Below are 16,910 nucleotides of genomic sequence, written 5' to 3'. Positions count from 1 at the left end.
TCAGATGTATAGGGGAAGAAAAACAAAACTTCTTTCTCTTATTATGGGAAAAAGCTAATGATTTCCCCCAAAACTATTTTTAATCAATAATGGAAAATTGAGACTATTATAACAAGAGAGAAAAGTTCTAAGTTTGGAGATGCAAGTTTCTAATGAAATATATTTAATGTCTAATAAAATGTATTTATATTTCATAATCTGTGGAATATATTTCTTTACATTTTCCTTTTTCTTGACACTTTTCCACCTACTTGTCTTTGTGTTTCTTTTTTCCCCCTAATTTCTCAACAGTCAGTTGTTAAGACTTACCTACTTTTCCATGATACTAAGCTGAACTACCCTTGTTCTAACATATTTATTACCCCCAACAGAGCTGAGTTACCTCATGCCTAGCTCTGCACAGTGCTGCAATCAAAAGAAATGAGAGTCTAAAATTCCAGGAAGGTTTGAAGATAAGTTTAAATCTTTTTTGAAGTCTCTCAAATAGCTAATGTTGTATGACCCAAAGCAAAATGTTCTAAAGGTTCTCTCCTTACTGGAGCTTCCCAATCCATCACAGCACTTCCTCCCAAAAGCTTCTCTCTCCCAAGGGCACGCTGAAAACTTACTTCAGCCCATGCTGACTCTCCTATTCCCTTCTCTTGACCTTTTTTCTCACTGTCTAAATCTTATATTTTCTTCTGGGTAATAACCCTTCCTATTCAAACATGAATTAATTTAATTATTTGAGCCCCTTCCAATTTTTTGGCTCACCCAGCATATCCTGAGTCCTGAGCAGAACATAAACACTCAGAAGCTGACCAGGCATACCTAGAATATTCCTTAGGCAATACAGTGGAGGAGAAAAGCTGTGAATACTTATGTTAATATTTGTGTCCTCATCACACATGTAAGAAATAATTAAAAAAAACACTTTTACAAATCACTGAAAGGTGAAAGTTAAATACAGTTTGTAGTTTAGTTACTAGTGTACCAAAGTTAATCTCTTAGTCTTGGTAGGTGAATCACGGTTTTATAAAATCCTAACATTAGAGGAAGCTTGCTGAAGAGTGTATTAGAACTCTGTATATTATCTTTACAACTCTTCTGTAAATCTAAAATTATTTGAAAATAAGAAGTTTAAAAACAACAAAATATTGGAAACATTTCAAGATTATAAAATAGAGGCTTCATTTTTCCCCTAGAAGTAGTGATTAGCCCCAAAGGAAATGAAATAAATGTGTAGAGGGGAAAAATGAGTGAACTAAAAGCCTCGAGCATAATAAAATTTTGGAGGTGGAACAAACTTTTGAGATCATTTATTTCAAAAAATATAATTCACAGTTGAAGAAGCTGAGTCTCAGAGAGGTTAAGAAACTAATATGAACAATTGAATCTTTAGTTCAGAACTCCTGATTGCTATACCCTCATTTATATGTGGCAGAGAGAAAATTTAGAGGCAGAAGTAGGTCACCATGATCTTCTAATTGACAAGCCTAAAGGTTTCTGGCCAGTTTTGTCTTATCCTTCTCCCTGGGGCTCTTGGCCCTGCTGTTCCCTTTCCTCCTTCATCTTTTCATCCTTGGTTTTCTAGTCTGTCTTCTGATGATGTTTGTGATGGTTAATTTGACTAGGCCATAGTAACAGCCACTTGGTCAAAGACCAGTCTAGATGTTGCTATAAGGTATTTTTTAGATGTGATTAACATTTAAATCAGTAGACTCTGACTAAAGTAGATTACCAATCAGTTGAAGGCATTAAGAAAAAAGACTGAGGTCCTCTAACGAAGAAGGAATTCTGCCTCTAGTCTGCCTTTGGACTTGAGAATACAGTATCAACTCTTCCCTGAGTCTCCAGCCTCTGGCACGCCCTATAGACTTCAGACTTGCCAGCCCTCAAAATCACATGATCATGTGAACCAATTCCTTAAAATAACTCTCTCTCTCACTGCCCCCTCCTTCCCTCCCCGCTGTGTGTGTGTGTGTGTGTGTGTGTGTGTGTGTGCGCACACACGTGTGTATGTGTGTGTGTATGTACATCATATTGGCTCTGTTCCTCTGGAGAACTCTGACTAAAACAATGTTGTTCCCCACATTTTCCTTCTTGGATGCACTAAACCTCACTCACACTTATGACTGACCTGCCATTCAGTTATATCCAAAACTAAGATTTGTATCATACAGGGTATTTTTAAGATCAATTGTTCCTTGGGAGCTCAATAAGTATTACTAGGAAAAGAAATGTTTCTGTGACCACTGAGTTTCAAAAGAATTAAACAGTTTTCTGACAAGAATTTCACGGCTCTTTTAACATACTTACTTGTGTACATTGTGACTGTCCAAAAAGAAAATATTATGTGGACCCAAAGTATTATGTTATAAATTTTTTTCACTAAGGATATCATAGAACTAGAATTCCCCATAACATACTTCAGGAGATGCTATGCTTGGAATAAGCTTATGACTTCAGCCTCTGCATCTCTCTCATTTGTGAACTCCAGACTTCTATCTTCAGTTGTCTGCTGGAGATGACCACTTGTGTGAATCCCACTCAACATGCTGCCTGACATGTGGCAGGGTCTTCATTTTCTCTCCAGGTCCAATAACCACCCTGACCTTTATGGATTGTGTTAACCAAGGATTAACACAACCTCTGGATTCAGGTTAGTTTGGCCAATGGGAGCAACATCAAGAGATAACAGAGCAGGAAAAAAAGAGCGAGTTGGGCATGTATTCTCCAATTACCCACGCTGGCTCACTGAGAATATTATATATATCATTTTACAGATAGTTCATGATGTGTTCTTCTACTAAAGGACATAGTTTTGACTGGGCATCTCTCTCCTAGTTACAAGGTTTGGGGGTTTATAAACCACTCTATTCCCCTGCCTGCTCAGGCCTAGGGCTGGTAAAGGCTTCCTGCATTGGCTAGCCTTGGGGTGCTTCACCATAACCCTGCTCAAACCTTTATAAATACTACATTCATTAAATACTCTTAATCACCCATTTTGAATGTTCCAGGGACCCTGATGCACCTAGCAAGTCTGAACTCATTATCATCTCCCCAAACCTGTTCTTATTCTTAAGAGCCATTCATTTATCCAGGTCAGATAAGACTTTAGCAATTATGCTCAGCCCTAACTTTTATTGCCAGTCTATGATAATGGAATAGACTGATCCTGGGAGTGAGACACCTGGATTCCAATTTCAATTATACCACTGTTAGGACTGTGTTATCTTGGGCAATTTACCTGATTCCTCTGATCTTCTCTGTAAAATGATATAAATCATATTCACTGCTTGGAATTATTTTGAGGGTTAAATATGATTGTTTAAGAGAAAAGTCACATAATTTTCCCCCATGAGCAGTAGCCTCCTAAGTTTTTCTTCTCTCCAAACCCCCAAGCCCCACCCCCTCACCATCCACACTTTCTATAGCTGACACAATGATCTAAAATGCAAATCTAATCATACTACACCTCTGCTCAGTTGTTTTAGCAGGTTCACGCAGTCTCTGAGGAGGTGTAAATGATTCAGTTGTGTGTACAAAATTCTTTAGGATATGACTGGGGTCCTATATTAAGAAATTATATAGAGTTTCACGTTTACTGACTAATGTCATTAATGAGATTACCATATTATCTTTACAGACACCAATAAAGAACATAAAAATTAATGATTTACTATATATACAAGAGAAATTTCCTGATTAAAAAAATGATAATGATAATAATAGTAGTTAATGGCTGAGTAGCTAACTGTGCTAAGTTGCTATATATCTTGTTTCATTCACTCCTCATAGCAACTTTCTAAGTAAAATAGGTACTAAAAGTAGTATGGTTTACCTATATTATCAAAATTCATAACTAAAGGTCAATCCCATTAAAAATTGCCCAAGGATATGAGTTTATTTCACCTCAAAACAAAGAAAAATATTGCATTGCCCTAAAGTTCAATATTAACTGTGTCATAGAGTTAATGGAATAAGAACCTGAGCCAAAATTCAATTTTATTATTTTATGCTTCTTGCTTCTCAGGATATGTCTCAATGAAGAGCTAAGACAATAAAGTTCTCAGTTTAATAGAACTGTAAATAAAACGTTACTAGCTCCTGTAGAACACTGTCCTCGAATGCACCCTATGGTAAGAAATCATCTTATAGTAAGTTTCCTATATTGCTCCTTTCTCCTCTGTACAAATCCTACCAACTTACTCTTTATGGCCCAATGCAAATCTTGTGATTTCACCTCATAGCATTGCTTCACTCGTATCTCATCTTCTTCCTAACTTTTATAGCCCTTATTATCTGTACCATGCACTTTTGAACTTCAGAAAATAATGCTTCATAGTATTATCCATTTCATAGGGACAGGCCTGGTTGGCCCAAGTGTGACATCTCTATCTAAGCCAGGGCCATACCTTCCTTATACATCTGTGGTAGCTATTTAAACACTGTGCCAAGCCATGGAGTCTTCACTCTGCTCTTAATGTAGCTTACTACTAATGCACCAACCTGAAAAAAATAAGCTTGAAACATCTGGGTGTGAAAGCAGAAAAGACCATTTAAATTCAGTCCCCACAGTTGGCAGGTGAAGAAGTGGAGGCCCTAAAAAGTGAATCGATTTGTCAAAGATAATACAACTGACTAGTGTCAAAGTTGCAGTTGGAAGCTGGGATTTTAGTCTTCTCTCTAGAGTTCTCTTGCCCACTGTTGGGTGATGGCATTTATATTATTTATATTTATATTATTCATGACTGCAATACTAAGTTAGTACCAGTTACATGTTTATTCAAGAAGATGATAGGGTATACAGTATTCATTCACCTTACTTTATTTGGCTCCATTAATGCCAACTATATGTTTGTAATGGAATATTAAAAGTAATTTAAGTATAAGATATATACCTAATAAGAGATCACATAACCTCTTCTTTCCACATCTTTGCCACAATAGATGAGGTGTGGCCATTTTACATTAAACGTCCAGTAATTACATGTGGATGGAAGTCTTTAATTCTTCAGGAATCAACAACATAAAATGTGGTGTTTGGTAGTGGGGGAGGCGGTTGTGTTGACTAGGAGGAAAGAAAAATTCTCCAGCGTTGTTGATTACAGGACAACAGGATGATATCCAGTAATTGTACTTATACAAAGATTTAATGAAGCAGCTTTTTTGATGATTGGGGAGGGGATGGAAAATGTTGCCTGAAGCTGTCTTGTTTAATCACTGAGAGCAGACTCTCTCTGAGAGCAGTCAGGAACTAATCTCTCCTAAGAAATACAGTTCTGACAAACATTTGCTGATAAACGGGCTCTCACGCTAAGGGTTGAAACCACCTGTGATGTGAATATACTAAGGCACCATCTGATGAAGGGGGCAAGGTACTCACATAGATCTGTCTCATTTGTGGAATATATGGATAACTATAGTGGCCTTTGGAACTTGCAAGCCTTTCAACACCAGTGAGAGCTCACAATAGACAGAAGAATTAATTCGTCACAAAATTTAACACTGTTGTAAAAGATCGTAAGAATTACTATTATATTGAAGGTGGCTCTCTATTTAAGTTAGTTCAAGTTATGTCCATAACCAAATGCAAATTGACAACAATGACCAAAATGATTGAGACGGTCATTCTACAAGATCTTTTCAATGCTATTGTAGCCAATTTCCCTGGTCAAACGCCAAACATATTCTAAAACATACAGTAGTAGGAGTCAAAGAAAACAACTGATTTAATATACAATTAGTCTTTATACCCAAAGAGTCAAAGCAATAGAATTTCATTATAGTGTACAAAGTGTCTGGTATGGGGAGCGGAGTGAAATTCTAGGAAGGCCAGACACAACTTCCAGGCATTAGATAAGTGACCCAAGATAAGACGCGCACAGATACTTAACAGAATGAAGCCAGTGTTGTGAGAAACTTATTGTTTTAAGTGCTATGAAAGCACAAAGGAAGCTTTTAAGGGCTTCAGAGATGTGTAGAATGCTTTCACCCATAACAAAGTCCATGATTTTTTTTAGATTTCTGCTGATAAAATCCTAAATTGTTTCCAATCTCCTGTGAGCAAACTTAATAATTTAGTCTATATATAAGCCCTCCTTTTCTTTAAAACATTAAAATGCAAAATACGTTTAAGTTCCCACATGTTGACCTGTTATAACTGTATTCCTCAAATCAAAGGGCATAAGTTAGTGCCACATGTAAGTTCCTTTTTACATAATGCCATTTTCTTGCAACTTGGTGCTAAGGAAGTTCCAGACTGAAATAGTGCATCAAGGACTGTGCATAATCAGCCTCACTAAAAACAGCTTGATTAATACTAAATATGTCCTAGTTCCTAATCAATTATGTTAATGAAGGCACAGGCAGCACATCTGCAAGCCCTGACAAAGCCCATGATCTCAGCATCGCCTGATAACGTGGACTCCTTGGGAAGCTGCTTAGTACCAGCACTCTCAGGGCAGACTGTATCTGCAGATAAAAAGTGGATACTACTGACAAAAGTCTTGTAATCCTGCAACATTGTTAGGTTATTTACTTAAACTGTAGTGTTGGGCTCCAGGATGAAATGTCAAATAAAATTGCTCTTTAAATATAACAATAGAACCTAAGGGTCCCACTTAACAAGTGACACATTCTTTTCCAAGTGACAGACTGATAGGCAAAACATTTGCTACAGGGTGGTTTATGAACCTCTTCCAGGAGGTAAACTAGGGTCAAACATTTGAATAATCTATCAAAATCTGCCTCAAATTGGGGAATTGGAGCTCCCTGATTTATGTCTGTCTCACAACAGCAACAGAATTAAAATCTGATGAAACTTAAAGGTGACACTATTATTTATAGGCTATCTCTTGTTCTGTGAACATTTGGGCAGTGAGATGGTCACTTGTCAGTTTTTTGTCTAGTTATCTCAAGTCACATAAGCTATGATAGTCCAAATGCCAAAAGAAATATAACTCTGATCTCTCCCTCTCTCGGACTATAAAGTTTTTCCAAGTCATTTACTTACTAGCTAGATAAATGATACACGTCGGTAGTCAATAATGAGAGTACTTAGAGTTTTTGTTGTTTTATTACCTTCAGTATAAGCTCAGTTATATGTGAGTTCAGTTAAGAAAAATAGGTAACTAATACTAAAATTTTTAAAATATTTAACTCATCAATTATAAGCATGTATAGAAGATGATGCAAGTTGGGAATTTATGGTGTTGGAAAATCAGGTATCACAGAAATGAAAAAGGCAAAATCATTGATTACTGAAAAAGAAATATTTAAACAGCTTATTAAACTAAACAAATTATATGAGGCAAACATTTAAGCTGCTTTACTTATACACTAACTAAGCTTAGAGGTTACCAAGTGCTATAGACTGAATTGTGTCCTTCCAAAATCCATATGTTGAAGCCCTAACCCCCATGTAACTGGATTAGAAGATGATTAAACTTAAATGAGATCATAAGGGTGGAGGCCCGATCCAATAGAACTGGTGTTCTGCTGAGAAGAGGAAGAGACACCAGAGTGCCCTCTCTGCTATGCGAGAACAACAGCAAGAAGGTGGCCATATACAAGCCAGGAAATGATCTCACTAGAACCTAATCATGTTGGCACCCTGAACTGAGACTCCCAGCCTCCAGAACTGGAAGAAAATCAACTTCTGTTGTTTAAGCCATCCAGTCTGTAGTATTTTACTATGGCAGCCCTTGCAGACTAAGACACCAAGGTTGATCAGGAATTTAAGAAATTATTATGTTAAGAAGAAACTGTCTTTACATAATTGTCACACACACGAAGTAAGTCTGGACCCAAGTGAGTGAATGGGAGAAGGAGGAGTGAAAGCCAATGGAGACAGTGGGTAGCTCACCCTATCCAAGATGATCACATTCAAAAATCAATAAATAAAAGACCCGTGTGGGGCAAATAAATGTGTCTTTAGCTGACTCGGATGGGAGACAAAAGTTTCAAACCTTGGACTGTATCTGGACTGTTCTCTAAATATTCAAGAAGCATTGTTGATTTGGACCCTTGGAGCAAGACATTACGTGAACTTTTCATTAAATCATGGTCTCTAATAACCAAACAAATTCTTTTCTTCAGATTGGTATTGACACAGTACTAACTTGCAGATTGTATGGGATTTTTATTTGAAATTTGCAACTGCTAATTCATTCAATTTGTAGCTGACCAAATCAAAGTATTTTACATACTATACAATAGGTTATTACAATTTACAAGTATAATGTAACCTTTTCCCCAATTCCCAGTGGCATTTCTCTTGCTCTCTTTTGAGCCTTTCTACAATGCTTAGTTAGGTATGTGGCTTGAAACCTTTTGCTTTTTCCCAGACAACTAGCAGTCAGAATTTCTCCATGTGTGTCATTCCAGTCATTCTGAAGGACATTTGGCCAACAATAGGTCATTTAGGTAACTAATACTAAATTGAAAGCATTTTTAGGATTATTCAATTGCTCTCCACCTTCCTCCTAAATCACCTAGGGATTTACTATACAGATGAGGTCCTGGACCAGTAGCAGCAGCAACACTTGGGAACTTGGTAAAAATGAAGAATCTAAGGCCCCACCCTTGACCGACCAAATCAGAATCTGCATTGTCAGAGATCTCCAGGTGATATGTGTGCACATTAGATTTTGATAAACATTGCTAGCGTACTCTTGACTGACATCAGAACATGATACTTCTATCGCAGAACTGCATGGAATCTAAAGCACAAAATGTCATGTCTTCATTTTACCAAAGTTGCTGATGTCTCAGAAGACATGAAGTTAGAATCCTCCAACTCCAAAGTCTGCATAGTAATATGATAGAAGGATCTCTGGGTAAAGAACTAGAAATCCAGGGCTAGAATCCCAATCCTGCTGTTCACTAATTTAGCGAAAATAAACTGCAAGCTTAGATTTGTTAATCATTAGTAATGTCTACTTTAAAGAGTTTTGAAATGTCAAATGTGAAATGCATATAAGTAAAGCCAACATAATAATATTCTAAATAAATGTGAGTTGAAGAGAGCATAGCCACAGGCATAATTTGGTCAGGATCTGGCCAGAAAAGTAGATAGAACATGCTGGTATTATAATATAAACTTAGAAAAACTTCACCTGCTCAGCTACTAAAATCCTTCCCTGGATGCTGACTGTAATATAAATAAATGTATTGCCCAAAATATAAATGTATAGCCAATCAATTGTTGGGTCTGTGGTCAATGGGACAATGCATTTCTTACCAAGGCATTCAGATTTAATTTATAAATAAATAAACTATTTGAAGTAGGCTACCAAATTCAGATGTTTGGTGTAAAATGGTTGGATTTGTAATAATTTTTACACATAAATATAAATCAAAGTTTCTTAACATTTAATGTGTACAAGGCTCAACTAAAGAGTTTGTTAAAAATATAGATTTTCCTCTCTGAATTGCCAGATCTGATTCACTAGATCTAAGATGTGGCAGGAATATGCATTTTTTAAACAAGCTTTACAATTTATTTTAATGCTGGTGATCTACAAACTATTCTTTGGGGACAGTTGTGTTAAGCCAATAAAATACAGTTAAAGAAAATTCCTAAGTTCATCAATAACAAATATAATAATAAAAACTGTAATTGTTATAGTTTTATTCTACATTTACAGCACCTCTCTGTGGTAGTATTATGAGTTTCAGTATTTTACTAATAAAGAGACTGAAAGTTTAGGTATCACATTAAGGTCATCCAGGTAGAAAAGGGTAGAACCAGAATTTGGACCCAGATCTGTTTGATTGTAGAACACAGGCTGTTAATCACTATATTATTTCCAAGGCACAGAGTTACCACCATCTTTCTAAGAAACAAGAAATTATCAACAGGGCTTGGGTCATCTTTATAGGAGGGGTTTGGAGGATATATGAGATGAACTGAAAATCTCAGCCATTTTCTTGTAGTTATTGGAGATTCATTTGGGAGTGGGTTTAGGGGAGAGAAGATAAATAAGGTATAGAGGAGAGAATAGGTTACATGAGTGTATGATTCCTGATAATGATCATATGATATTTTCTTGAGTTCTATGTACAGGAATTGCAAGGCATATCCTTGTCCATTTGTCCCTACACTTTCTGGCTTGATTTCCAGGGTATGAAGCAGGTCATCCTTCTGGAAGGTGATGGTCACCAATATAAAATCTTAGGAGGAAATTTTTGGTGTTCTAAAAAGGAGCAAATTGTAATTTTTTGGAAGAGTAAACTGTAGCTTAGACATACTAAAACTATTTGAGAAAATATGGATTTTGTTGTTGCTGCTATTACTATTTTGCTTTGTTTCTCTATATTCTATTTTATCTACAATAGAGATGATCTTTCGAAAAATAAAATAAAATACTTGCCTTCAAGAGCTGGTGATGCCAAAGTGGGTCCAGAAGCTTGTTCTGTTGGTAATGGAGGTGGTATGGCTGGGCTTTGTCCTGTGCACACAATGCAGGAGTAGGTATTGAACAAAAAGTGTTAATAAATTTAATATACACAACTAAAATAGCTCTAGATCTGTCCCCAACATGCATAATTCATAATCTGAAGTATAAATTCATATTTTTATGCAATAAGAAAATTGTTATTAGGTGAGCTCTTTAAGTGGATACATACAAAGATTCAGTTATCTTCAGAGCCATTTCTGAAAATATTTCTTAGATGTATACACAATGTCAAATATATCTACTGGACTTCATTAATGGAAAACCTACATGCAATCAAATAAAGCAATTTATTTTCAATATGTACTTCAAATTATGGAAACTAAAATCACAGAAGCTAAGAGGAATCCTAATATATAGAAAAATCACCATTTTTTTCATTTAGCTAAAAATTCTCAAATGATATAATAAAGCAATGAAAGAAGGTTAAAATTCATAGGCCTTTTGATATTGAACAGGTACATTTTCTCCTGCCAAAAAAATGACCTGCAGTTAAGTAAATAATGGGACAAAGGGAAAATATATTCAGTTTTATAGAAACTTGAAAGCCTGCCTCAAGTCTCTGGGCTTATTATGCACCATAAAAACCCACAATCGTTTCTGAGTACTTCCTTATCCCAATTGATTTCTTTAATTAACCAAAACCATCCCAGCCATGAACTGTAAACATTAACTAACATATGATCTCATATGAAATGCCTGCAAAATGTTTTATCATTCATTTTCATTCCATAAACTCCTGCTGTGTGTTTCTTTTAAGTCCAAGAATCAACGCGGGCATATGCACCTTCTAAAATCTCACTGACAACTAGATATTATCAAATGTCAGCAGACCTGCCTGCTTACTGGAAGTCTTCCTTTTTTAGAATTTGTCAAAATTAGTTTGCTTTGGTGAATTGTGGATTAGCAACCTGAGTTACACACACACCACCTTCTGTGGTGGTGAGAAGGGAGGAATCCCAGGCCGTCAAGCTGAGTAGAAGAGGTTAGTCTCCACTCATCATAGGACTTTCTTCTAGCTGTTAGACCCATCCAAGTTGATTCTTGAGCATGTTCAAGTATGCACAAAAGCAAAGCATATTGTTCCATGACATGCAGGCCATATACCTAGAAAAGTATCCATCCATATTAGTATTAATTATTTTCCTCATGAAAGCAAAGATTTGATGGAAACATAATGCAACATGGAATTTCCTTTTTCAGTAAGCAAAGAAAAGGTAAGGATGGGCAAACTAAAAAAGGAGTTTGATCCACATTGTTTTTCCCTGGCTAACATTTATATAGTGCTTACTATGTGCCTAGAATGATCCCAAACAGTTTTGATGTATTAAGTCATTTAATTTTTACAAGATGCTTAGGATGTAGGTATAATTTTCATTTTGCAGTTTTAAACTGAAGTGAACAGGGATTCAGGTGCTCAGCTCCTAAGAAGTGGATTTGAGGTGCCGAAAGCTCCTCTCAGACTGCCTAAGGCAGGCAAAGGGTCATCACATGTAAGGGGTCATCACATATAAGGGGTTCTGCAGCTGGAGAGAGACAGAGGCGTGGAGCTTCCACCCCGAGTTTCCACCGTCTTTGTAAGTCAAATGGATGTATACTTGGGGAAATTCACTCCCAAATCTTTCTTGAGAGCTGTTCTTGAAAAACTGTTTCTAAAATAGGATGGTATTTTGTAGTTTGCAAAACCTAGGGAGAATCTATCAAAAGATTGAGGAAGGAGTCAATTAAATAACTAAAGCTTAAAATACAAGTGACCATGAATATACATAAATCATTTCTAAATACTAAGGCTTTCAAAAATATCTTCATGGAATCCTGCCTGCTCAAACTAAACTGCTTTCTCTCTTGTCAAATACTTTCTTGAACAGTAGTGATGTATAATCATAGTCTTGATAAGCAATTTGGGAATTTATTTTTAAATGTATTCAATTCTTTCCCCAGGGAATAATTCATAATTTAGACTACAAAATATTCTTATATTTTCCTGGAGGAACTATGAGGTCATTACTTTATATTTTTTTAAAATTTAGTGAGCACTTATTATATCCCAGCACTGAAGAACCATTAAACCCCAACTCTGCCTATAAGAAGTTCCCAGTATAATGGCTAAAATATACTTACAGACAGATCAATATAACACAGTGTGAAGATGGGAAATAATATACACAGAGGGGATGTCACAGAAAGATTCTTGCATTTAAAGGCTTAAAAGGAGATTCCCAGGTAACTAATGGAGGAATAGAGGGAGGGACTCCGGACAGAGAGTATCTGGTTAAAAAAATGCCTGGATGCCAAAATACATAGAACTATTAAAACGATCAAACTGGTGCTTCTGCAGCATAAAGTAAAATATCCAGTTTATATCAGAAATTCTCTACGACTGTAATCAGTCGTACAGAAATTCTCTCGCTGTAATCAGCGATATTACACTCGCTAAAATGGCTAACTGCATGATGGTGACGCAGTGGATGCAGTCGGGAATTAGCACCACAAGAAAAAGAAAAAGCCAGGTGTCCATTTGCCTTCATAGGGACAGTGCTAGGTAGCCCTGGCAGGGGAATTACCAGCTCAGGAAAAGTTTTTGTTTTGCTAGGGGTCACCAAAACAAATCAGGCATGTCATACTGGAGAATGACACATGACTCTCTAGTACTGACTTATAGAAAAGCCTTCTTTTTAGAGAATGCTATTGAAATCAGAGAATGCTATTGAAATCAGAGAGCATTTTGCTATATGAATGAATATATACAATATTATATGAATATAATAATTTATGAATTTATGTGAATATGTTACATTAATAATAGAATTTTATAATGATGGCAATGTTGTTTAGTATAAAGACTACATGGTTGTAGTCAAATAGATAAATATGAGAGTTTCAGCTCCATCACTTACAATCTGTGTGAATTTGAAAATTTCATGAAGTACCCAAGCCTCATGGGCCTTTATAAAATAAGGAGAGTTTTCAGGGCTGTTGTGAGGATTAAGTGATGAAGCATCTAACACATAGTAAATACTCAAAATATTCTTTTTCCTACAATGTATTTACAATTTATATTCCATCTAATTACACAAGAGGACTTGAAACAGACTTTTGAAGTAAGAAAACAAAAACATAACAACAGATAAAATTAAACATGACAGAAATAGCAGAACTCATTTACAGGAAAGAGGCTTATCATTTTATTAGGCATATATTTCTTTGGAATTCCTGAAGATTGTTACTCTCTGAAGGGAGAATTCAGGTTGTTGAAATTTACATTGGAACTCTAAAGGTGCCCTTCATTTTACAAGCTATTACCCGAAAACCCCTCTGACGTTCAAACATAGTGAATTGGCTTTTTGTTCCTTGAGTGATTTTGGTTGGCTTATTTCCATAATACCTGAATTGCATGTTTGTAAGCTGCTAATATTTTACTGTTCTGAGTTTTTTGTCACCCAAGTTGTTATGATTGTTAGTCAAATTCCACTGGGGATAGTATACAGTGTGCATTCCTTCTAATATTCTAAGTTACAGATGTTTTCTTTACTTTGCTAGAAAAGATGAATGGAATTACTCAGAATCTCAAGTCAAGAAGGAGGCTGTGAGCAGAATTCAGGTAATGTGAAGGAAAAAGCAATTCACTATACTAAAGTTTAATTTACCTAGTTTTTTATCAAAGGAGATTTCCTGGTTCTAAACCATTTCTAGGCAACTAAAGTCTAGCAACTAAATCTTGAAACAAATGTTGAGGAGATTTTTTATGCTAATGCATGAAAGCTATTTTACCTTGGGCCTCCACTGCATTTTCCTAGAGGTACTGAGTTCACCCAGAAGACTACAAACTCTTTGAAAGGCCTCCTGTGCTGCAAACAATGAATGGCCATAGATCTCGTGACAGAGAAGGTGTCACTCTAGTAAATGACTGCTGAGTTAAAATTCATTTACATCTTGAAAAATTAAAAAGTATGAATAATTACAAATTCCTATCCCAATTCATTCTGTCAGCATCATTAAAAGCATTTGTGAATCTGTGACTGAACATAAAATGGGAAGATCTGAATTTAGTAAGAAAATTATTGTCAAGTGTGTTAAAGCAATAGTATTACTTTTATTTATTGGCACAAGGTTCCTAGACTGACATTTTTTGTAACATGTAGAATAATATTTTCAAAGTTTAGCATTGAACAAATACTAAAATGAAATGAAAATACGGTTTATATTTTAGGCTGATACATGTAACTGTGCTATAGCGTCCTTATTAAAATAGGGACACGTTGACCTTCAAGTTTCCTTACTGAGTGTCTCTTTCTCTGCCTTGGATTTTTGGACCACTTACAAAATGGAGAGAAGGGACCAGAGGAATTTAGAGCGTCAACCACTCCTCCTTTTCCCACCCTATTTATTTAAAACAAAATTAAGACACCACTAATATAATAATCCCAAACTTGAGAATTTGACCATGAAATGAGGAATTAGGAATCTGAAGTTCAGGAGTTTGTATGGGGTGGATGGATCAAGGTTTTTACTCCAGTCATAGGCATCTTTATACCTCCCACTTATGTACTGATATGTTCTAAACAGGTACTTTGCATTCTTTGTACTCAGTCTTGTGAAGGGTATACGTAAACAGGCAATCATCACTCAACTGAGGTCTCAGTTGTTTCAAGGTAAAACAAGAACCGTAATGTCTCTTCCAGCTGGGTTGTTGTGAGTGTTCCTGGGCATAACTGTACAAACGAAATCAGTGAGGGACCATAGGGAAGACCAAGAAGGACCCTGTTGTTATGGAGCTTACATTCAAGATGAAGGGAGACAGGCGATAAACAAGCAAGACAGATAATTTCAGACCTCAGAAAGGTAGGGACATCAAAACAGAGTGGTGAGGCAGACAATGACTGTGGGAAAGAGATGACACTAAATTGGTTAGAAAAGGAAGAATGGGGTCAGTACTGAGCAGGACTCCACTAACCTATGAAGATTTGTGCAAATTAGAAAAAGTCTTCTTTCTGGGTATGTGCTGTCCAAGGTGGCAAAGTCTGAACAGGAGGGCTTGCTTAGTGCAAAATTAAGAGGCAGCTCTTACCCTGGTCAGTAGCAGCTCCAGTCCGAGTCTTGAGGAGGAGAGAAGAGCAGGGGGCCTTTGGGTAAGTATACAAACTGCAGGACAAGTGCGTAATGTATGAAGTGGCTCTGTCTCCAAGGGGGAGACACTTGAGTTCTGACTTGAATACAAAGAAGCAAACCTCAGAAGAGGTCCGATAGAAAGACTCCTGGCAGGGAAAGGCAAGTCAAAATGCCCAAGTTAGGAGCCAGCCTGGCTTGCTTAAAGGTCATTGGTGCTGGAAAGCAGAGGCAAGCTCATATCACAGCACTCTCGGCTGTTCCAGTGAGTTTGGATTTGTTCTAAGGGCAGCAGTAAGCTTTTGAAGTGTTTTAGTATGACATGCAGGTTTTTAAAAGATCATCAGCTGCTGTGTGAAGAGACACAATGTTTGCAGAGGAAAGCTTGTGAGAGGCAGCAGAAGATCAGTTGGAGACTATTGAAATAACCCAGGTGAGAGATGACATGAGCTTGGTATAGGTGGTTGCAGTGGAGATTCAGCTGTTTGTGCAAAAAATGTACATGAGTACCTACTCAGTACTAGGCACTTTCCTAGGATATGGAGTTATAGCAGTGACCAATATAGACAAAATCACCTATTTTGTGGAGCTGAGATTCTACTGGGCAGAGAGAAAAAATATCAACAAAATAAGTAAAATGGAAATCAGTATCCTATTAAAAATGTATCAAGGAAGGGTAATAAGTAATGCTATTTAGAGTAACAGGTGGCAGTTTTAAAGATATGGGCAATGAAAAACATAGAAATTATAGATAAGTGGATGGACCCAGAGTACATTTTGACACAAACCCAATAGGATTTTTAAATGAATTTGGTATGGTAAGTGAGGGAAAGAAATCAAGGATGACTGACAATTTGGCTTGAGCATCTGGGAATGAATGAGAAAAGTAATAACTCAGATAAGGGCAGAAAATTTCCTGTTTACTCAGCTAGATGCTGTTTATGGACTAATTACTTAGTCATTGTTGTCACTTGAATTATGTAGTTTTCAATTTTGCCAGAGGACTTATATAGGAGACACTGAAGTTGAAGCCATAGTTACTTTGTTGGATTATTGCAAAAATATATCATATTGGTAATTAATTTTCAGATTTTTTTCATGATTTTAGAAAAATTTTAAGCAAATGGATTCTTTAGTATAAATTGGCTATGCAACCCTACTATAGGGTGTTTAAAACACCATAAGCTTCAAGTTCTTAGATCAAAGAGCATCCTCCAGGCCAAAATGTTTCTACTGGAAAGGTTTCTTTGCATCCTGATAAAAAGCTTCCCTAATATTTCCATGTGTTATTATATATTTGCATATTTGCTTTGATGAAAAGCAAGGAATAGTAGCCAAATATATATTTCATACATTCTTTTG

At 36.3% G+C, this 16,910-nt stretch overlaps 1 protein-coding gene across 1 annotated transcript in view; it reads right to left on the bottom strand.

The window, feature by feature from the left end:
* Positions 1-16,910, bottom strand: part of TRDN (triadin) — a 377,023-nt gene that overhangs the window by 201,381 nt on the left and 158,732 nt on the right. Inside the window, exon 10 of the mRNA XM_007446048.1 lies at positions 10,359-10,436. Within this exon, the coding sequence (XP_007446110.1) occupies positions 10,359-10,436 (78 nt within the window). The remainder of the gene's footprint in view (positions 1-10,358; positions 10,437-16,910) is intronic.

This window comes from Lipotes vexillifer, unplaced genomic scaffold (assembly GCF_000442215.2).
Source record: "Lipotes vexillifer unplaced genomic scaffold, Lipotes_vexillifer_v1.1 scaffold368, whole genome shotgun sequence".
Classification (NCBI taxonomy): Eukaryota; Metazoa; Chordata; class Mammalia; order Artiodactyla; family Lipotidae; genus Lipotes; species Lipotes vexillifer.
The sequence above is the reverse complement of the archived record's forward strand: the minus strand, read 5'-3'. Positions and strand labels throughout refer to the sequence as shown.